General features: G+C 37.3%; 2 protein-coding genes across 7 annotated transcripts in view; both read right to left on the reverse strand.

Moving 5' to 3' along the window:
- LOC128510108 (ankyrin repeat domain-containing protein SOWAHA) overlaps positions 1–10,453 on the reverse strand; it is a 28,536-nt gene extending 18,083 nt beyond the window's left edge. Inside the window, 3 exon segments of the mRNA XM_053482120.1 lie at positions 415–585; positions 3,610–3,671; positions 10,139–10,453. Of these exon segments, the coding sequence (XP_053338095.1) occupies positions 415–585; positions 3,610–3,671; positions 10,139–10,262 (357 nt within the window). The 5' untranslated portion in view covers positions 10,263–10,453.
- Positions 10,454–20,110: 9,657 nt separating this feature from the next.
- The window catches only part of plekhg5b (pleckstrin homology domain containing, family G (with RhoGef domain) member 5b), a 77,139-nt gene continuing 73,544 nt past the window's right edge, over positions 20,111–23,705 (reverse strand). For all 6 annotated transcript variants that reach the window (XM_053482116.1, XM_053482114.1, XM_053482113.1 and 3 more), the window contains one exon: positions 20,111–21,948. In XM_053482116.1, the coding sequence (XP_053338091.1) occupies positions 21,939–21,948 (10 nt within the window). In that variant the 3' untranslated portion in view covers positions 20,111–21,938. The remainder of the gene's footprint in view (positions 21,949–23,705) is intronic.

A 23,705-nucleotide genomic window follows, 5' to 3' on the forward strand; every position in this document is an offset into this window, starting at 1 on the left:
TTCAGTTATGGTCACAGGTGTGCAAACAGTACTGTGCAAAAGTTTTGGCCACCCCTAATTCCCTCTTTCATATTAAATGAAATTAAATAAAATTTAATTTAAGGTTGTACAAATATTTACCTGTAATATGCTACAAAGTGCTAAGTGCCTGGTTGTTTATGTAACAATCTCAGCAGCAATCTCATTTTACCTCTCGTCTGTTCCAACCACTCAGCATTCAGAAGGAGATGAAAGGAGAAGAGGCTCAAGACTTCTGCACAGTAGTCAGTATGTATATAAAATACTGTACAGTACAACGATTTTAAACACGACTTAGCGAATCATATTTCAGCACCCCTTTTTAAAAAGCCTGTTTTTCTTTTTCTGTCATTATTTTCACCCTAACAGACGCTTCGCAGATCATTATATACTCACATCCTCCTTCTCATCTGGCTCTTGCACATCTGTAACAGTGATGGTGGGTCCTGCACACCATTCGACTAGATTCGGTTTTATCTTCGGTTTCGGTTCTGAAACCGAAGGCACAGATTCACGGTCCTGCATGAGCTGCCTGTATTTCTTCTTCAGGATAAGGTACTTCTCTCCCTAAGAAAGACACAGATTAGAGACATGACCAAGGTAAACCTTACAGTTGCTTATTTCCTGGGTTTAAATAATTAAACTAGCCTAACTAAAATATGCACCTGAAAATGGCCTACTAGAGTTGGTATAGCTGAGAAAAACAAGTCTTCACCGGGCTGAAAGGAACACAGGTAGCTTAAAATAGGAACACACTAAACCCATATCATGTATCAGAGTAAATATGGGGCTGAACTAAATTTGTATTGGATATGATTTTACATAACTTACAGTGTTGCTTTTTTAAGGACTGGAGCTGTGAAACACAGGTAGACGATTAGATAGGTAGACGGGATTTTTGGCCGACTGAAATTTTCTATGTGAGTAGATTCAGTAGCACATAGGTTTACCTCAAGCAGCTACATTTCTTACATTTTAAAGTGTGAAAAAACTATTTAAAGTATCTAATAGGCATTGAAATGCTGTCTGACGTGAGTTAATTGTTTAAATGTCATTTCTCGTGCAAAGTGATAATCTTTTTGCAAATGGTCCGCTCCACACTGCACTCCAGCGGGTGGCGGTAAAGCACCAACCACCCATAAACTCCGAAGAAAAAGAAGAAGACGAAGACAACGAAGAACAGATTCTCTCACAATATGTCCATACATATCGGCAAAAAATGTGAGTTTGTAGTTTATGGAAATGCTATGGTTTAGACCAGGGGTCTCCAAATCCAGTCCTGGAGGGCCAGTGACCAGCACAGTTTGCAATTCACCAACAACTAAACACACCCACTAAACCTAGTAATTAACAGATAAGTTAAATCAGCTGTGTTTGAGAAGAAGAGAAGGGATTTGGAGACCCCTGGTTTAGACGATTTCACACCACTTAATGTTTTCATGTTAAGTTTACCTCAACAATTTAAAAAGTGTAAATCAGGTTAAAATCAAAAACTGACCTGTTGATTTATTTAATTTAATCAACCAACTAAAAATTAACGACTAAATAAAATTAAATAAACAGTGTCTGTGTACTCCGGTTTTCTCCCTGCAGGTTAGACTAATTGCCTGTCCCAAGTTGCCCGTAATGTGTAAATGAGTGTGTGAGTGTGTTTTGTATGTGTGTGTGCCCTGCAATGGATTGGCACCCCGTCCCGGGTGTACCCCGCCTCTTGCCCTAAATCTCCTGGGATATACTCCAGGCCCCCTGTGACCGCATATACAGGATTAAGCGATATATACGATGAGTGAGTGAGTGAAAGGGCTTACAACCATCAACTGATGTTTGCAAAAAGTGAGGTACCTGCTGGTATACAAAACTCTTTTCTTTGTTGCAAAAGTATGTATAGATTGCAAATGCAAGTACTATATATTTGCTAGTTTTTAATTTTTAAGACCAACACAGTTGGACAAATCACAAACCCAGGCATCAACGACAAGCACATTATGTACCAGGTTTTGATTCATTTTTATCCACAGTTATTTGGCAGGCAAGGTACTAAAACCTGTCTGTTGATAGGAACTATTTTTACCAGACAATATTTTAAATGGATGCTAGATAATTATTTCAGAATCAGGAATATAAAAGGATTTGTAAGTGGCAAAAGTGCTGTGAAGCACAAAGCAGCCAAAAAACTCTTATATAACTGAAATAATAGTAATGACACCAAAGAGGAGATTCAGTCTCGGTGCACCAAGTCACTCCAACTTAGTGACTTAGTCACAAGATTTAACGCTTTTTGATGCCCCTTTGGACAAATCTAGCAGCTTTTCACCTGATTTCTCTAAAGTAGAGTCACCAAGACTGCCCATATATAATACCAATGTTTAAATAAATAGCCTAATCTTTCTACTTTTCTTTACATGTACATCTTATACGAGAGGTTTAAGACAACATTGCCGCTGGATTAAATGCTTATTTCTGTCACAATTTGAACGCTGGAGCTGTAAGAACTGTTTAAAGCGATTGTTCATTTTGAATGTACCAACATGATGCCAGGCTTCACCCACAGAGTTCAACACCATATAGGCTAAAATGCCCTGGTGTGAATTCCTGCATGCACACCACATTCTCCATCTGCTACTAGTTGGTACGCAAATACAACATAAAGAGGCAGATGAAGCGTGTGATTGGTGAATAATTTACCAGTAAACTACAAATTTTTCAGTAAACTACTTTCATTTAAAAACAGCTGGCAACGCTGTTCAGACTCAAAATGTATATGTGAGGACAGAACATAGTCAAAGACATTTTGTGCGTTTTGGTCAACGATTTAAAAAAGGTTCGAGACAATTTCAGAAGAGAATTAGGTCTCTGGCTCCATAAAGTCGCCTCGCCCAGAGATCCAAGGACAGTTTTATTTTCTTTATTTAATAGTCTGTATTATTGTGCATAATTAGTAGAGATGGGGAAAATCTATTCAGTTACATATCATGATATTCCACTGACTCCGAAATCGATTTTTTAAAATTCATTTCAAATTTATATTTATTTACATTTGAAATGGTACAATGTTGCCATTCCTATATGTTCCTACAGATGGTGCTCTAAACTATTTACACATTGACAGGCAGCACGAAGAAAATTATTTTTATTATGTATTTTGTTCAGAATTGTACCAAAATCTGAAAAAATGTATATAGAATCAGGATATTTGTAAAACTGTCATACAGAATCGGAATACAAAGCGAAGCGGCACCTATCTATCGTGATAATATCATATCAAGTGATTTCTGGTGATTGACCCATCCCTAATAATTAGCTTGTAAAACAGTATTTTGATTTACATTGCAGCATTTGCATTTTGTAGCCCAAGTCTAGACAGGCATTGCGTAGGACTTGGCAGCACATTAGAACATTTATGATTTCCCCTCTTCGGTAATAAACCATAAAAACACACAATGTTTAGTTTTTCACAAAGGCAAGTAGAAGAAGTAATATAATCTTATCATGCTTCAATTCCATGGGTGCACTAATTAAAGAACAAAATTTCACTAATGGTACTGATGGCATTAATGGTTAATGGTAAACAGGCTGAAATGTCTTACTCACGTTCTCAGATTTAAACACAGCTATTCTGTCGATGATGAGCTTGAAGTCCTCCCTGTATTTGGCTTGGAGAAGGCAAAACAGATTGAAATTAGAAAAAAGATTGTCATATAACTCACACAAAGCCTATGAGCATGACAAACAAAATCATTATAAACAGTCTTGCTCTTATATGAGCATTCAAGTCAAAACCAGGACTTGGAATGAATTTTTTCACACATAAAGGTATAAAAACCGATAGACATTTACAAAAGACATCAAGCTCATTATGGTGATGAGACCCTTAGCTGCAGTAAAACATATGAATGGTGCAAACGTTTTGACATTACAGAAACTCGACTGGGAGTTATTGCAACATCCCCGGTACAGTCCTGACATCGCTTTATGCCACTTCTGCATGTTTGGACCATTAAAGGAGTTCCTGTGAGGCCAGTGTTTTAAATGTTAATCAGGCAGTCCAATCATGGCTTAGGCGTACTGAGAAAACGTTCTACCTTGATGGTATCCAAGCACTAGTGAAATACTGAGGTAAGTGCATTAGTGGATTAATTAAGGAAACAAATGGAGCTTACACTCTTATAACCGTGTTGTTATTCTGCATAATCAAAAGTCCCGGTTTGATGTTATACTTTGCTTTGCCACAGCATTGAGCAGCATTTAATAAACTCGAATGAGCATATTTTTATGTATGGATGTTCATTTTAATGACTAATGCAAGCAAAACAACATGGCTAGGAATCCCGAGCTTGCAGGATGAATCTTTCCTGCATGGAAACTGCACTTTTGACACTGCATGCGCCACAACCGAAAGACGTTTACAAGCACACTGTCATTTTCGGGTAAATTTAAAGTGGATTGCTTAGATGTGGGACTTCTGAAATGACACAAAAATCTGTCATGTTGTATTTTTGGTTATGACAAGCGTAAGATGAAATTTAAAGCACGAAAATCAAATGTAAATCGTCAAACAAAAACTGGTACTGTATCAGATTTACTGGTGATTGCTAAACTTTGCTTACAACACAATACACACACGTAAGAGGAAAAAGAAACGCAAAAACACAGTACATACAATATTTAAAAGATTTTGTTAGAGTAAGTGTTAGTGTGTCTCAGATGTTTTTAACGTAACAGATAAGCAAGATTAAGTTGAGATTAACCTCGGGCATGTCTAAAGAATGCAAACAATTCCTAAATAAGTGACATCATTACCCCTAAATGATTTTTCCTCCCGCTGTCTCTGCTACCTTTTATGTGCTGCTTTAACCAGCTTTTTTAAATCACCTTAAATGGACCCTTCTCCAAGGTTCTCCAGCATCACTAAAATTGGTTTGAAGTGAGCCAAAAGTCAAAATGTTAAGCTCAAGCTCAATTTTTTATTCAGTAAGCTGTCTAACTATTTCCAAACACTACACAAAACTGTTTGGGTAAAAGGTTGTCAAGGCTACAATCTCTAAAACGTCCTTGTGAAACAAACAGACAGGCATTGCTGCCAAGAAGATAGTATCAACCATATAAATTCGAACCAAAAGGGTGTTAGTGCTCATAATACATTGGAGATTTCATGGCCTGTTTACAGAAGAGAGCATGTCGATGACAACTGAAACCTTTCCTTTTTCCTGCCAGGAGGACAGTACTGTACAACAACAGGAAATCCAAAAAGGGAAGCCGATGTTCAACCGGGGCAAGTCTGAAAAATTCCTGAGGGACTATTTTTCCTGGGGTTATTCATTACCCTGTGCTCAGTACCCTCATGGTGAGCAGAGATGTTCACATCAGCATGTTCCCACAGAGAAAATAATAGCTGCTCAAAGTTCATTTTATAAAACAAACAGCTTGTCTAAATCTAGAGCGTCTCTGTGGGCAGGGCCTTATCCCACTGCAGTGCATTTGTTAAAGCTCGGAAACAATTTTATAATTGGACAGGAGGGTCAGATGGTGCCAGATGTGAGTGGCTTAGTGCCCAGCTGGGCTCAACCATCCAGAGCCATGGAGCCACGTAGTGGAACATTAATATACATATGCTTAGGTAGTTAAGATGTTAAGCTGGTTAAATGGTTCAACTCAAATATGAAATGTTCTGGACCATAGAACCTTTTGGACCAGTGAACATGGCAGTGCATTGATAAAAAGTGTCTTATATTATACATGTCACATCAAATCAGGCATTTAGTTGCATTTTGAGTGGGTTTTTTGCCTGACATGCAGAAGGCCCAGGTTCGATTCCCAGCCAGTGCCCAAACCCCAGCCACTAAATGCACTGCCGGTCCCAAGCTTAGATAAAATGGGAGGGTTTCATCAGTTACGACATCCGGCGTAAAACCTGTACAAAGTTCTGTTGTGGATCTGTTGGTCCGCTGTGACGACCCCTCAACGGCGGCAGCTGAAAGACTAACAGCAATACAACGTTTATTGCTGTATCATGTTTAGGGCTGAAACGATTACTCAAATAATTCGATTACAAAAAATGATTGAGGCAAAATCTTCTGCCTCAAAGCTTCTTATAATTAATTTTAAAAGCTTGCGTTATGTTTTTGCGCAATTATTTGCTGACAGCGCGCTTTTGACACAGTGCGCCTCCGGATGCAAGCTGCCAGTAAACACTGATGAAGAAGAAGTGCTTACGTCACCCAAAAAGTGAAAGAAAACGCAAACAGTTGGTTGTGTATTGATTTGAGGGAGCGTTCTGGTGCGGGATGCAAAATGAAAGGGAGCGATAAATTATCAGCGAGCCAAAAGATGAAGAAACCAGCGAAAGAAAACGACAGAAATTGTCAGTAATGTTTTGCCTGAGCTGTAGATTTTGAAACTTTTAGTTCTGAAAGTGTAGTTGCACACCTTAGTGTTTTTGTATAATTATTTATTTTAATGTGCCTTAGTATTTTTGATACTTGAAGTCATTTGTAATACCTTTTTAGTTTTTGCATCTGAGAAAAGGCTTTAAAATAAGAATGTATGGCACTGTAATGCACTTAATTCATCTCAGTCAACTTTAATCTATTCCTTGTATTATGAATAATGACAATGTTTATTTTTGATAAAATGCTGTATGCAATTAAAAAAATGAAAGTTGATTTTTCTTAAAAGAAAACAAATTAATCTTTGTTTCTCTTATATATTTTACATTGCTGTTTAATTAAGCAAAAGTACATTTTATTTGATTACTCGATTAATCGATTACATTTTTTGGTAGACTACTCGATTACTAAAATATTCGATAGCTACAGCCCTAATCATGTTACAGATATAATAGAGATATGGCCAGGATAAGTTTGTTTATGAGAAGGGCTTTGAAAAAATCTTATTTTTTGGGAATAATTAAATAAGGATCCTGTGACATAGTAAGGAAAAGGGAACCCTCAGCCTCATTTTGACAACAGGATCCTCCAACCCCAAAAAATAATGTCACCAGCAGAGTGGTTTAATAGAAAAAAACAAAACAAAAAAGGCATATTTTTAGTAGCCAGCTTGGAAAGTGTTAATTTAAGTGCTTTAAACAATGTTCAGGATTAAAACTTTTTCAGTTCTGTTGATGGATCAGAAACATAAGGTAATTATTAACCAATTTTTGCATAAATATTGCTAAATTCCACCTACTGCACTCCATTGGCCATACCGCAAAACTAACCTGTGTGACTAAATGTCAGTTAGATTTGATCATAAGCAATTCAAATCTATACCCAGACCTCTTTAAATCTGCTTTGTAACAATATTTATTGTTTAGTCATTATACAAAAAATAATAATAATTATTATTATTTTATAAGCATGTTCAACTGAAAGTGATAGGCTTTGGACTAGGTTTGTTGGCAAATAGATCCTCCCAAGATTTACTTTCTTAGTAATGTCTATTCACTATTAATAAGCGATATGTTGTTTTGTTGTTTACTAGTGGGAACATTGTCTCTTTTAGGTTTATTCATAAAGAATAGTTGTATCCTGTCACAAATACACTGCTTGTAAAGACTGAAGAAAGTTGCACCCTCCAGGATTTCATTAAGCTTTTAGCCTTGTTTGTGTGATTTGCACCAGTGTGGTGTCGAATTTGTGTATGAAAATAATTCCTCATGCTCCCAGAACCACACTTCCTGGAGTATACTTGTGACATCAGTAAAGAAAAACTCCATTGATGTGATAATGTACATTCAGTACATTCAGGCCATCAGCTGACTTCATTTTATTGCCACATAATGTTGCTGAGCCTAGAGGTGACCAACTGAAGCAACACCAGACCATAGCACTTCCTCCAGAGACTTGTACAGCAGCCAGTATGCTTTACACGCTTCCCTTCTTATCCTGATTTGCTGAAACAGGGTCAATATGAACTTATAAGGCCGCATGACATTTTTCCACTGCTCCAAAGTTTTTGTATTGCTCCAATTTTTTTTCTGATTAGCCTCACTAACAAGTGTTTTTCTAATGGCCACACAGCTGTTTAGCCCCAATTCTTCAAATTCTCAACCTAATTCCAGTAAATTCAAATCTCCTTAATCGTTTTTAGTACTTGATGCAGACCAATAATTTGACGCTACTGAAGTGGCGACTTTGCCAGTTTGTTTTGGCCAGGGAATGTATAATTAACATAATTAAACATTGCTGAATTCATACCAAATCTGATGACTACATTTATGTGACAAGTTATATCTACCAAGCTTAGGGCTCAGACCAACAATTTTTGTAGTTCTCAAAACTGTATTAAACAAACCCCAATCACATCTCCATCACTTTACTGATGCTGCCCAAAAATTTCAGAAAAACTAAGCATGTAAACATTTGGTAAAATGTGTTTCTCCTTTGGATGGTTTGCTGTCCTGGCTGGTTAAAGGGTTCCTCATGTTTTTTTTTTCTTTTTAGAAAATAAGCTTTTTTAACCATTATCAGTTGTCTCAATGACTGATTGAATTAACTGTTACGTAAATATAACGTCCAGTGATTTCAAGTTAGCTAAAGTATGAGAACATTTAGTAAAAAAATATGTTGCTTGAGTGTTCTTGGGGCGGAGACCACAGTGCTAACAGAGGAATCCCAAGTGGTGGGATTCCTCTGGGTACGCCACCGTGCCAACTCCATTAAATTTATATTTATCCATCTGGGAACCTCATGGAGGCCAATGTTAATTTCTATTGTATTTACTCCAATTATTCTGACAGTGGTAGGACCTCCGATCAAAATTCACATGCACATTTACACATTACAGCTATTTTGGGAATGGCAATTAGCCTAATCTGCATGTACAGTATTTGGACTGTGGGGGAAACCGGGGTAGTGCTAACCACTAAGCCACTGTGCTGCCAAAGTAAGCTAATTATGAGTAAATTTGGCTCAAAAAATATGTTTCTCAAGTGTTCCTCAAAAGTAATGATTCTGGCTTTGTAAAGGAGTTCCACTTGTTCTTCTGTTATGAGGGTCGCTCTTTTTCCGTCACAGTTTATTAACTGTCATGTTCCAATGCTGTCCGATGATTACTGGTGAACATGTACTGTAAACGTTGAGTTAAAAATGTGCCTCATGAGTGGCTTAGTGGTTAGCACTGTTGCCTCGCACCTTTAGGGTCGATTCCTGCCTTGGGTCTGTGTGCATGGTTTTTGCATGTTCTCCCCGTGCTTGGTGGGATTCCTCTGAGTACTCCAGTTTCTTCCCACAGTCCAAAGACATGCAGATTAGGTTAATATGCTTCCCCAAATTTGCCAGTAGTGTGTGAATGTGCGTATACCCAGCTTTGGACTGTCACTCTGTCGAGGGTTTATGCCACCTCGTGGCCTATGTTTCTTGGGATTGGTTACAGGCTTAGATATAGATCGGTATAGATCATGAGTGAGTGTTCCTCAGGTGGATTGGTAACAGTTCTATGCATTCACAAAATGAGATATTGTGTAACGTGATACTAAATTTCAGGGGAAATAGGAGGTGTTTAAATGAACTTTTTGTAGAAAGAAAAGTTAATATTGCTAAGTGGTTCACCAGTGTGTGGATATTAAAGTGAAAGAATAAATAAATAACCATTAACTCGTGGCTTACCAATTCACAACTAATTGCTCGGGTGTTTAAATGAGAATTTATACTGAGAAAGAACGTTTTGAATTTACATAAAGAGTAGCTTATATAATTTCCGCTGGACTGACATGTAGGATCAGGGTAGCTCTGTAGCTACTCAACCACATACTGAGGAGATATTGTGTGCGCGCGAGGCGAGCGAGCCCCAACGGAAATGACAGAATTCCCGCTGTAACCTTATCGGCGCGCGCGCGCGCGCACATACACGCTCGCGCGCACCCAGACTTTTAATGTAAAGCAGATGCGTCGAGTTGTGAGGCTTACAGAAAACATACAGCGTTTGTAAACCGACCGCGTCCAAAAAAAAGCCCTTAGTAGATAAAATAAGGAGTTAAATCGAGGGACAGACATTTTAACACACAAGCAGTGACAGAAATGTCAGGTTCTGAAGAGCTGAACTGCAGTAACGGTAACGGTTCCATCATCAGTGTGAACGAGGAAAGCAAAAGACAAAACAAGCTCATATGTAGACTACTCACCACGCAGGTGCAAATCACTATGGTTTACAAACGGCTTAAAGGTCTTCAACAAGTCAGAATTTTTAACTTTTCCGCCAGAGGAGTAGATGTAGTCCAGCAGAGACGCTTCACTCACATCCCCCATGTTTGTCTCTCACAGCTTCACCCTCCTTACACGGCTAACCCGAGGACATTTAAACACAATGTGATGTAATGCTCTGATCGATTTTTCCATCAGAAAGACTGCAGCATGGCTTAAGCTGTGGAGCTGACTAATTAAATAACGAAGAAAAAATAGTCATAGTGGATGCCCAAGTTCACTCCACCCTAATTTAGCACGCGCGCCTCCTACGGTTTAACCCTTAACAGGCTGGCTCGTGCTCTGTGCTAACGCGCTGAACTCAGGGGTAGAACGATGTGACATGTCCACGGTGTGATCTAGTCTAATATATATATATCACAGTTTCACGATATAAGGTGAATCAACTTATATCAGTGACCATCAGTAAAGGCAACACAACAACATTCTATTCAGCTGCTTTCTTAAAACGTGTACAAACAAAATCAAAATGTATATATTATAAGCATGCTCTTGGTCTAGGATTGTTGGCAATTCATGTGTAAAAATGATTCCTCATGTTCCCAGAACCACACTTTCACAATTTGAATCCTGGAATATGTTCCATCATGGAAGAAAAAAAAAAACAGATGATTTGATTATTTTACCGTTGAGCACATACAAGTCATCAGATGACTTTTGTATAGCGCTTTTAACAATTGTCATTGTCGCAAAGTTTTACACAATTAAAAGAATTATGAAAGTTTGTATGAAATGTGAATGTTTATAAATCAAAATTATAAGATTGTCCCTGATGAGCAAGCCAAGGGCGACAGTGGAAAGGAAAATCTCCCTGAGATGGCAACAGGAAGATTTTTTCTTCTTGAGAGGAACCAGATTTAACAGGGAACCCATTCTCTTTTGGGTGAAAACGGATAGCAGGGATTGATCTGCAGTCATACTGTGTGGCTGGAAGTTCAGTATAACAGGAGATGTATTTAGGTTAATATGGAGTTCAGTTTGTTATTGGAGGCTCAGGTAGACTGTAGAAAATCTCAGTCCTACACTATCGAGTGACTGCAGTCGCTATCCCCTCGAGAACTGCTGTCAATGGAAAAATGGAACCGTCCCCAGTCACTACACGTATTCCAGGCAGACCAAACCAGAAGAGGGACACCAGGACGAGTCAGATAGGTCCAGAGGGCATTTTATTGTCACATAACACTGTGGGGTCTGGACCGGGCCAAATGTAGCAATCCCATAACTGTCCCCGGAGGCTTGTACAGTGCCCACTATGCATGACGGGTGCATCACATTATGTGCTTCCCTTTTTACCCTGACATGCCCATTGCTCTGGGACATGGCCAATATGAACTCAGACCACATGACCTTTTCCTGTTGCTCCGAAATCCAATCTTTATGCTCCCTAGCAAATTTTGCTTTCTGATTAGTCTCACTAACAAGTGGTTTTCAAATGGCCACACGGCTGTTTTTTTCTCATTCCTATGAATTCGTGTCACATTATGTATGTAAAATGCTTCTTCCTAATTTCTCACCTATTAAATATTAAAGATGCTGCACTCTAAGTCAGCTCGGGTTCTCGTTAATAAAAAAAGCAAAATTAAAATATTGTTAAAATGTTTTTACAATTTTACAATTTTGTTAAAACCTTAGTGTTAAATTGAAAATGAATGATCTATTAAAATTCAAAGGGGAAGAAAAGGTAAAACCCATCAATTGGCCTTCTTCTTAAAAAGTTCTTTATAAGAATGATTATTTCATGAAATTCTGTAAATTTAGCCTTTCAGTAAGTCAACAGAGCCAACAAACCAGAAGGGCAATTTCAAAATTAAAGCCCCAAAAAAAAAAATATATATAGCAAAAGGTGGTCAAGTGCTGTACCTGTAGGTAGAATAATGTGTGCATAAGAGGTACCAAAGTACAACAGACATTCAAGTCAAACTGGGAATTTTTAAATGTAATTTATTGTGAATAAAAACCAATTGACATTTACAGACGACTTTAAGCACAGTACGGTCATGAGACTTTTATTACAAACAGTCAACATTTTAGAAATAAAGCAGACAGACCAATCATGGCTCTGGCATGCTAAGAAAACTTTCTGACCAAGCACTAGTGAAATGCTGGGATGAGTGCATTAGTTTAGAAGGGGATTATATAAAGAAAAAAAGATAGTTTATACTCTCATAAGTGTGTTGTTATGTTGCACAATTAAAAGTCCTAGTTTTTGATTAGTCCTGAATTTTGGGAAACAAGGTTTGTTGTAAGAACTAAAGGTTACAAGTATGTTAGATTGTATATAAATTATAAGTATTTAAAACATTGTCATTCTAAACTGAGACAGATTGTTGCTGTTCTTTAGGGCAGGACCAGAGTCAAAAGGTCACAAAGTTGTTGGTTAGTCATAGCCGGACACAAAAACATTTTAATTTGTCAGCGACTTTACTTTTTAATCATACACTAGCCATGAAACTGTGACATTGTAACAACCTCAGCTGACATGTAGCTAAAAGTCTATAAATGGTGAGCACACATTACCATTAGGTTTGAAGTGCCCATCACAGTGAACATTGACTTTTATATCACGAGAATAACAGGTAGATTTGGAACACAGGCATTAAGTATAAGATGTATAGTATGGATTGTATTAGGTAGAAACAGAAATATTTGCTATTTCTGTAAGTTATATCAGTAATAAATGCTGCATACAAGTCAGCTTTTAAAAAGGTAGTTTCTGTATTTTACTGATTTCATGGATATGAGTCACAAACTGTTTCAGATGTTTTAGACTGGAAATGTTGCACTATAGTGAAATATTGGATCTATGCAATATGGAAACACTCTAAGTTCCCAAACTGTCAAACAACTTACATAAGCTGAGTAAGTAAGCTGCTATCTTACTAGCTAATGGCTAAAATACTTCATTATGCCCACATTCATTCACATTCATTGTCAAAACACACACCGTCAGTATCTGAATCTGAATTGTCGAAATATGCAAAAAATGACTTCATTTTTCTACGTGTCGCTTCTTCTTATGTCTTTTTCTGGACATGTGTCAAAATTAATGGAGTTAAATGGAGTTTAAACTGAAACAGTTCATCTTTAACAGCTCCAGAACCCAGATTTATTTTCCTGGACAAAGGTTATTTACACAAGGTCTTGAAACAAAGTCCAGTCTATCAATTCAAACCGGCTATTCAAAAAGTGTTAACTATTAAAGAGACTTTAGAGGTAGCCTATGGGTTGTGTATTACCCATAATTCACAGTATGCATGAGTTTTAATTGGGTGATTTAATAATGAATAATTAAAGTATGGCAGGGACAAATGGGACACTAACAGCATGTAGCTTTGATATTTCACAGATTTGAGGTTCTCGGTTTGATCCTGACCCAGTTCCGGTCTATGTACAGTACAGTAGCTTATGTCCACATCGGGTTATACTAGAGGTTACCTCCCACTTCCCCAAAACATGGCTCTAGCTGTGAATATGTCTGTGTGTGCATGCATGGTGAACTGCGATAAACTTGAGTCTCATCCAGGATGTATTTATTCCATGTTTACAGCCCATATTCCAGGGACAGGTTCTGGGAGGCCTCATTAATTTCCTGCTTCAAAATCAACATACTGTACATGCATACTTTTCTTCTACTAGCAAACATTTAACAATTCATTCGCCTAAAATGACTTTTAGAAGTATAACTCCCTATTGTTCTATTAATGATAATGTTAATGATAAGGACAGAGACAATCACAGAGATTGCTTTGAAGCACATCATCTTTATCAAGTGTCACTTACTAGGGCTTTTGCTTTGAAGTCTGGGCCACTGATCTACCAAAGGTATTATCACTGGCGCAGTGCACTATACAAGATTATTATTATGATTATTTTTTAATCAAAGCAATGCAAATATTAATGTAAATGCATTGCCATTCAACGTGTCAAATGGCTTTTCATTTAATTAAGGAACCCCGTGAAAAAAAACAGACGATAAGCCTCTTATGAGCTGATACAATTACACTAATCTTGTGAGTTATGTTAATAAATTGCTCTGTAAGGTCATGTAATTTCTCATTTCCCAGCTGTGGCCAAAAGTTTTGAGAATGACACAAATATTAATTTTTAGGAGGGTTGCCTCAGGAAGGGCATCCGGCATAAAACCTGTGCCAAGTTGTAGTGCGGACCGGGTATTCCACTGTGGCGACCACTTGCCGGGAGCAGCCGAAAGACCAACAACAAATATATATAGTCTGCTGCTTCACTGATTTTAGATCTTTTTGTCAGATTTTACTATTCTATACTGTAAGTGTAAATACAAGCATTTCATAAATGTCGAAGGCTTGATTGATTACATATCTGCAAAGAGTCAGTATTTGAAGTGTCGACCCTTCTTTTTTAAGACCTTTGCAATTCGCACTGTTGAACTGTCAACTAATTTCTGGGCCACACCCTGACTCATGGCAGCACATTTTTGCATAAACAGCGCTTGCAGATTGTCAGAGTTTGTGGAATTTTGTTTGTCTACCCACCTCTTAAGGAGTGACCACAGGGAGTTTCCTGGCCATGCACCCAAAATTTCAATGCTTTGTTCCCCAAGCCAGTTAATTATCAGTTTTGCCTTTAATAACCAAAAATGTCAATTTTAATCAGTGTATCATTTAATTAACATGCTCTTGAAAGCATCCACCTCACAATAGGACAAAGATGAAAAAGACTGCCAAAAAAAGGCAAGTGGGAAAATATTGTATCCTGCATCTTTATGCAATTTTCTCCACTTTCTTTCAGCTAGCATTTGAATGAGGAGCCTGATGAAGCCAGTTGTTGCTCAGCAGCACTCACAGTTAGTTAGTGTGCAGCGATGCCATCCTATGCTGTCTCGACTGATGGCGAACAGCTGTTCCCATTGTGATCTGCAGCATATGGCCAAAAGGGCTTTTGTAAACACACTTTAGTTCTTAGTTCCTGAGCCTCTCCCTGTACAAATTCCAAAAGCCACCTCAATCCAATCATTTAGGCTTTTTAAAAGCGGTGTCAGTTAAAGTAGAAGCAAAAAGAATAGCATGTGTTTAAGCTCTCAAATACAAGCATTTAGTGCTAACCCTTAATAAAACAATGTCACCACTGGGACATGATGTTTAGTGATTTACAGCATGGATTGTTTAGACAGATAATGGAGTTTACCTGATTTGAATGGCATGTTAGTAAAGAGTGCTGGGATTAACAGCGTTTAATAAATGAAAGTGCGTCCATAATCTGGATTTTCAAAAGTGCCCTTTTTGTGTTAATCAGATGTTTTTTTGGTTAATACCAGATGCTTTCTAACATCTGTCATAGGGAGCAAGGCACATTAATTATCATACACAGATCAGGCATGACATTAAAACCATTAATATTAAAACCATCTAGAATTTGGGTTCCCCTTGTGCCACCTGGGGTGTGCTGTGGTGTCTGTCATCAGGATGTTCCCAGTGGCACCTTTGGGCGCTGTGGGTGGTGTGAAGCAGACTTGTTTGCATTCCATGGACGGGCCAGGGTGAGCAGTGGGTGCCCACGATCCTGTAAACACTTTACTGGTATACAGTGGTTGATCAGTGTTGTTAAGTTCACATGACAGTGATAGATTTTGGGCTGGAGGTTTAGGATAGTCTACCTATAATGATACACAAAAATTTTTAATTCCATTTATAATGCTCAACCCCTTTAATCTGTAGCTCCAGGTCAGCAAGGTGGGCTCAGGAGTAAATTATTTCCACTAGTTCAAGCTGAAATTGGTCAACTGACCCTCACACATTTGCACCCAATGTACAATCAACCCCATTTAGCTGGGCAAAGATAAATAGATATGGCACCCAGTAAGAGGAAATCTTTATTACTCCAGCTGAACAAAGACTATGCAAGAACAAAACCCTTATTGCGAAGTACAATAAACACATCAACAATTAATAAAACTCAGAAAATGTAATAATAAATGTGTAAGAATATGTAATAACACAAGGATATAAATAATATGAGACCGTATGGATAGGATCTAGAAACAAAAAAAAGCAATTACCATGCTTCATACATTTTTGATCTGCAAGCACACACACACACACACACACACACACACACACACAGCTAATCGTATCAGAATTTGTAATTACTTTGGAGGTCAATCAGAAAGCTGCATTTTCATAATTAAATCCAGCATAGTGTTTATGAGACATAAAAATCAGACAAAAATGCAGGATTAAATGGTTATGTCATGCAGGGCCAGATGTGTGCACGAGGGAGTTGAAAATGGATTAAGGGGTTAAAAAAAATACGACAAGCTAAAATCCCACTTTTTTCCCCTCCACCGGACTTTTGGCTTTGTTTGCAGTCGACATGCTGTAATCCGCAGATTAGCTGATATAATCCCCTGTAAATTCACCTTGACCTGCTAGCTACCCAGTGCCATGCAAGTAAGCAACAGACTTTTCACCTGCTTTAAGTTAGACATAAAAGTCAGAGGTTTATGTATACCAGTAGATCTTCATGTCCAGTCTATATAAATAAAATAAAGGTTTTGTCTGTACATTGGTCAGAACTCGCTTTTTCAATGATATCTTATGATGATACATTTCATACATTGCAGTACCAAAAACAAGTCTGTATGTCTGTATGTCTGTCCAGCCGGATTTTGTCACAGCATCAGGCAAAACCATCTGGACAGAATGTAATATAACTCTTGCAGGTGTTTTCCTTAAAGTTAAACCTGCACCATAAATAAAATGAAAAAACTGTGAAGGAAAATTGATGGTATGAACATCTATTAACGTTACTCATTTAAATTAGAAAATGTGCCAGATTTATTTATCTACTTTAAAATAAGCTACTAATGTGCTACTTGCTCAATGTAAACAAACACCTGCACCAATATAAAGTAATTAGAAAAATTAAACTGAATATTTTTACTGGGATTACTTAATATTTTCACAAAATCTTCAAAATCCAAATTGTGAACAACATTTTTTCTAATATTGAGCCACCAATCCAGTGGAAACCAATACCATATAATATTCTCGCCCCAAACTACATTTTATGAAATTACACTTACTCACTCATCGTCTATACCTCTTTATCCTGTATTCAGGGTCGCGGGGGGCCTGGAGCCTATCCCATGAGACTTAGGGCACAAGGCGGGGTACACCCTGGACAGGGTGCCAATCCATCACAGGGCGCACACACATTTATTCACACACTATGGGCAATTAGGAACACCAATGAGCCTAACCTGCATGTCTTTGGGCTGGGAGGAAACTAGAGTACCCAGAGGAAACCCACCAAGCACAGGGAGAACATCCAAACTCCATGCACACAGAGACGGGAATCGAACATGACCAGGAATCGAAATAGGACCCTGGAGGTGCAAGGCAACAGTGCTAACCACTACACCACCGTGCCATCTTCTAAAATTACAATTTCAAATAAATTTTAAATTTTTGATTACAAATTAAGGGGTCTATCTTTGTTGCAGGGAGACGTACTGTACGTGGGCTTCAACCTGAAATAATATCACTGATACAATTAAAGCACATCAGCTTATTTTTTGCTTTAACCTTTTAACTATTTCTACAAACTCTTTTCTCGTCAACGACAGATACTTACACTGGATGTAAATTATTATAGATTCTTTTACGAGAATTAGAATGATAAGGAACAGTAAGATGTTAATAGATTAATTATTTGCTTGCCACTTTATAAATCATCTACCAGAAAAGCCAAAAAGTGACCATATAAAGCAAGAGTATTTGCTATGAATGATATTGGCATAGAGCCAATCAGATTGATTAGACAAGTAGAAGGGATTTTGTTATGGTTTTGTAGAACAGATACAGACATAAATATAAACAATGACCATGTTATTTGCAGACAACACACAATATACAGGAAATACAGGCACTGTACAGATTTTATATAGATTGTATACAGAGTATGCAAACAGAACAATATACATAAAGTGTGAACGTGCATGATGGAGCATTGCATGTAAAAAAGCAGTTGTGATGCTACATACACAGCACAGATAAAAATGAGTGTGCTCAGGAGTGTGAACAACAGTAATGTGGATAACATATGGAAATAATTGATGTGTGATTGTTGGTACAATACAGTAGGGTGTAAGTGGTTTGTGAAGAACATAGTGATGTTATCACAGCAGATCCTAGTGTGCGCCGTTTATGAGAGTGATTGCATATGGAAAGAAATTACTCTTGTGCCTGGCACTTATGGTATACAGTACAATACAAGGGCCTGCCAGGAGGGAGGAGGTGAAAAAGTTCTGTAATAATGTGCAAGGAATTTACAGTTACAATTTTTTATAACAGAATTTACAGTTCTGGTTGCTTTGTATGGTACCCACCTCTGTGGACCTCTCCTGAACCTCTCCACTTGAGGTTCCAGCCCACTATCTGGTCAACTGCAGGACTTTTCAGCAATAGATTTAGAGAATTTAGAGAACCAGTGGTATCCACTGGTTGAATTGGGGATGATTTCAGAGAGCGGAGTGTGTTTTTCTTATCTTCCCGTTTTACTAACCGATGTACTCACTTCCCATCATTGAATGAAGGTGAACCTATATAGCAATAAATAAGCATATGGAAAGTTGACCTGTCTACTCATGGACGCGTCCATTATGATAGGCAGTTGGGCACTTGACTTCCTCTCATTGAAGAGTGTTTCCTCTCCACTGGAATTCCATACAAACAAATCGCTCCAGGAAGTCTGCGCAGTCGCTACTTAAACACCGGATACCTGCAAAAGCATCGAAAAAACCTCTGTAGGTTATGTACAGGAAACAGAAATGAGTAGTAACCTTTGAGTCTTCTAGTCCCAATCGCCATATAGACGCCATGCAGTGCAGTAGATTCAAAAGAACGAATGACCCGAACTAGAAGACTCATGAGAAGAACCGTTTAATTCCGTTTCCTGTGTAATGCACTGCATAGCGGCTATAAGAGTCATGTGACAAACGAAAAAACGATTTGGACCAGAATATATGAGAGGTGAGCTGCTCATTCTGTTTATCATAATATGTTTTTAGCTGCATTGTAATATTTTCCTTACTGGAACTATAGCCAAAATTTGTGTATGTAGACGTGTTGGGAGTCTTGTTTATTGAAAACGTAACATTTTATTTTATTTCTGATCAAAAGAATGAAATGAACTGAAAAAAAAAAAGATTTAAAAAAAGATTTGTTAATTTTGATGAACGAGATTCAAAGAACCGAGTCTTCCCATTACTATATGCGATAGTTTACCGTATGAGTGTGTGGAAGAAACAGAAATGACCGTAATGCACCTACAAAGCGCCCATATCCTCATCATACACAAACAAACACGTTCTGATTTTAACAGCATGGCTTACTCCCCCCCCCAAAAAAAAAAAAGGATGTAATTTTTGAAAACTGAATCTTCATAGATAATTGGACAGATCATTGTATGTTTATTCTTCCTGCGGAGAGTTTAAAACCAATTTGTCTCATACATTCCAAAATGTGGAACGTCACTAGGGGGGAGCACACGTAAGCAGCAGGCCGAGGTGAAGGCATGTAGAATGCGTGAAAAGTGATGTGCTGAGTGAAAGTGATGTAATAAATAGTTATGCGGTGAATGTAATAATCTACTAATCATCTATCGATCTAATAATCTACTTTAAACAGGGGATGTATTTGGCTGACGACGAAAGAAGTGCAATGTGGGCTTTAACCTGAAATAATATCACTGATTGCATTAAAGCTGATCAGCTTATTTTAGCTTTAACCCTTTTAACAATTTCTAAAAATTCTTTACTGATCAACGATTATATCATTTCTAGACTAACTCTAGTAATGATATAAAATCCCAGCAAGTGATAAAAAAAAAAATCATTCCATCACTGAAAATAAGATCAGATGCTTTTTTTTTTTTTATTACACACAGGACCGTTTCCCAAACACTGGGAACTGAGTTATTTTGGTTCTCAGCAAATTAACCTCTTAATTAAACAAAAGACAATTGAACAGTTGACACATAGTAAAAAAAAAAAAAAAAGTCATGAAACAAACAATACATTTACAAATTATGATTCTTATATAAAAACAAAGCAAGCTTAATAAATATTATAAACAAAAACAACAACAACTAGGAAGTAAACAATTAACACAATATTAATTTTGGGCAAATTTACAAATAGTACAATTTAAAGGATTTGGTTTAGTTAATTAGGCAGAATGTATTTTAACACATTTAAACATTATTAAGAAATGTAGGCCATTTGTTCATTCTTTTCATAAATAAGCCTATTGTTAATGTATGGTTTACAGAAACCAGGTAATTCAGTCTAAATCCCAAATCCTGTTATATGTTCAGTGTCTTGAATTAAAAAAAAGAAAAAAGAAAAAGAATCCAAAAGTGGTTCCTAATAAGTGCTGATCTGTGATCAGGTGATTCAGAATTAATTGAAAAACCAAACCAAATGATACTGACCAAAAAAGAAATGTATGTAGACATTGTTGCAGTGTTACACAAGTTGAGAACAAAGTCTTGTTCAGGACCTTCCCACAATTATTAAAAAAAAAAAAAAAAGGTAAAATAAATCCTGACCACGTTCTTCAGTCTTAAAAGTAAATCCGTGTGACGTTAAGAGTGACAAAGAAGTTCAGTACGGAGTCACTTTTCAATGCTTTGTTGTATGATATCCGGACATCACCTTAAACATTAGTGAGTTTCAGTTCACCTCAAATTATTAATATCTCGAGCTACTCTCGAATATTAACATTGTACAAATAATGAGACTGTATTCATTAACACGTGCCCACACACACAGACACACCAAAAAACGTGATCACTGCTGCTTTAAACTTAATACTGGTCCTCGTGTTTAACAAAGCCTATTCAGTGGCTACTCAAGTCATTTCCCAAGCCATCTCCTAAATTATTTTTGGTTTCAGCGTGAATTTTAGGTCATAATTTACATTAACACGCACACACTCTTTATCTTACACATACAGCCTTAATGGCATTACATGTTCACAGTCAACATCTCATACTCCATTTACACACACACACACAAAATACAGTGAACGTGTGTGAACTGTTAAACAGATTATGCAAACTTTTGAACCGTGCAATTACAGCCTAATTTTTGGTTTTGCTTTTTCCGCGTGTAGACGAGCCTCCGTATGGCTTTTTTCTTTTCTTTTCCCAACACATACTGGATATGGCAGCTGATTGAGGACTCACTGCCATCAAAGCATTGACAGATCCACGTAAGAAAGTCATCTGGACAGTCTGAACTCGAGGTCGAGGATACGGACCTGAAATGAGACTCGCCTCCACATTAGAGGTATTTCCATTTCCACTGAAGGATAACGTGTAATGACTGAACAAGAACACTGTGAGTCTTTGAACTCTTTTGAAACACTTCACATGAACAGTGAAGTTAACTCAACCCTTTGGATCCTCTGTCCTTTGTCCTTTCCTCCCATTCTGATCAGGTCCAAGTGCACGAATGGATCGGACCGAAATGGGAAAAAAAGAAATTTCCCATTGCTCCAGAGTCGTTTTTTTCTCCAAAAGCCTCCCCCCTTTGTTAAAGCTACTCGTATTATTACAAAAGTGCAACGAAAATAAAGCTCATGAGTTCTGCTCATTACTTAGAGTGCATTCATGTGGCAAGCAACTCAGTCCTACGGGGCTGAAAGTGGTGCTGCTGGCGGAGTGACGAAGTGGGCGCTTCTACACTTCCCTATAGAGAGGGGGGGAGAGAACATCAGTTAAACTTTGAAAGTCTGGGTAAAACAAACAACAACAAAAAAACAGCAAAAAAAAATACAAATACACACAGTTTGCTTCGTGCTTATTTTAAGCCTATCATTCATTTATACCACTTGTCCTCCAACTAATAATACTCCACCTTCTACCACCACCACTACTTATGATACTCCTGCTACAACTACTGTCAATAATCCTCCTACAATTACTTTTAGAACTAATTCTACTACTACTTACTACTATAATTGCTATAATATACAAATATACTTTATCTTCTTCTTTCTACTGTTCCTATGACTTCTATACTTGTAGTTATAAACTCATGGACAAAAAATAAGTTGCACTGTAATAATAATAATAACAATAATACTTTATTGTTATTATTATTATTGTAATTATTAATTAATAGTGATTATAATTATAATAATAATAATATTAATACCTTATTTCTATACATACCTCATTTTATTTATAAAGCACTTAACATTTAAAGCAAATCTCAAAATGCTGCAAATTATTTCGACCCTAAAGCTCTAATAAAAAGATACGTTTTAAAACCAGATTTAAAAGCATCAACAACTGGTGGCATCCTTAGATACTTTGGGAAAGATTCCACAGTCTAGGTGCTGCTAAGCAAAAAGCCTGATCTCCTATAGTATAAAGCTTGACCTTAGGAGGTTTCAGAAGAAGTACTACATCTAAAATTATTTTTTTTTCTACTTTACCAAAAATAAATAAACAAATAAAAATTTTGGAAAATTTTGCTACCAAAACACAAAACGTAGTTCATGGTTTAGTTGGCCTTATTACATTAAGAACACAAGTATGGTAAGATTATTGGCGTTTTTGTGGATAACTTAACTTGCGTCTTTCTAAGAGGCAGCGTGCATGTGCAAGAAATTTGCCATGTGATTATATCCAGCAACGTCTTGGTAACAAAAGCAAGGAAACATTCCAATTGCATAAATTGTCTTCAAACCATCATGCCCTGTTTGGACAACGCTAGCAGAGAGGGGGCCATTGGAACGCTTCAGCTTGGTGCAATGCAAGCAGACGTCACCAGAGGGCTTGGAGTTCCCAGAATTTAAGTAACACTACGCTGAATCCAAAATTTATTTAAAAAAAAATCTATATATTTTTTTCACATTTATAATAAAGATGCACTGTTGATCGGCCAGTGACTTAAATTGACTGTTTTTCAGCTTGATCTGCTATGACCAGTGATCACCCCATCATCCACACATATAACCTGCTCTGTACCAAACACACAAGCTTCCGAGTGGCGTGATAGAAACACATCTTTAGGTATTACATTATCAAAAATCCTGCACATTAGAAGGCTCGGATTAGCTCTGTTCCCCAAACTGTGAGCAAATTTGTCTTAAAACCCACTTACACTAGTATTAAAACACAGTGAGTGGCAAATAAGGCAAGACAAATTTGCAGTTCCTTTATTATCCTACAGGTGGTGCTCTTAACTATTGAAGTAATAATTATGGCAGATGACATAACAGGGATATGTGCTGCTCAGTAAAAATTGTGCTTTTTGGTTTAATTTAAATATTTATTGTACCTGTATGGTGGGCCAGTGCTGGCTCATTGTCATCACTCTTAACGACTGAATTTTGAATTTTTGGTGCTGACAAGGACACAGATTTTTTTTGTTGTTGTAGAAAATCGAACTTCCCTATTAGACAATTTTTTTTGGAAGAATTATATATGTGAAACATT

The sequence above is a fragment of the Clarias gariepinus genome, chromosome 22, assembly GCF_024256425.1.
Source record: "Clarias gariepinus isolate MV-2021 ecotype Netherlands chromosome 22, CGAR_prim_01v2, whole genome shotgun sequence".
In the NCBI taxonomy this organism is placed as follows: domain Eukaryota; kingdom Metazoa; phylum Chordata; class Actinopteri; order Siluriformes; family Clariidae; genus Clarias; species Clarias gariepinus.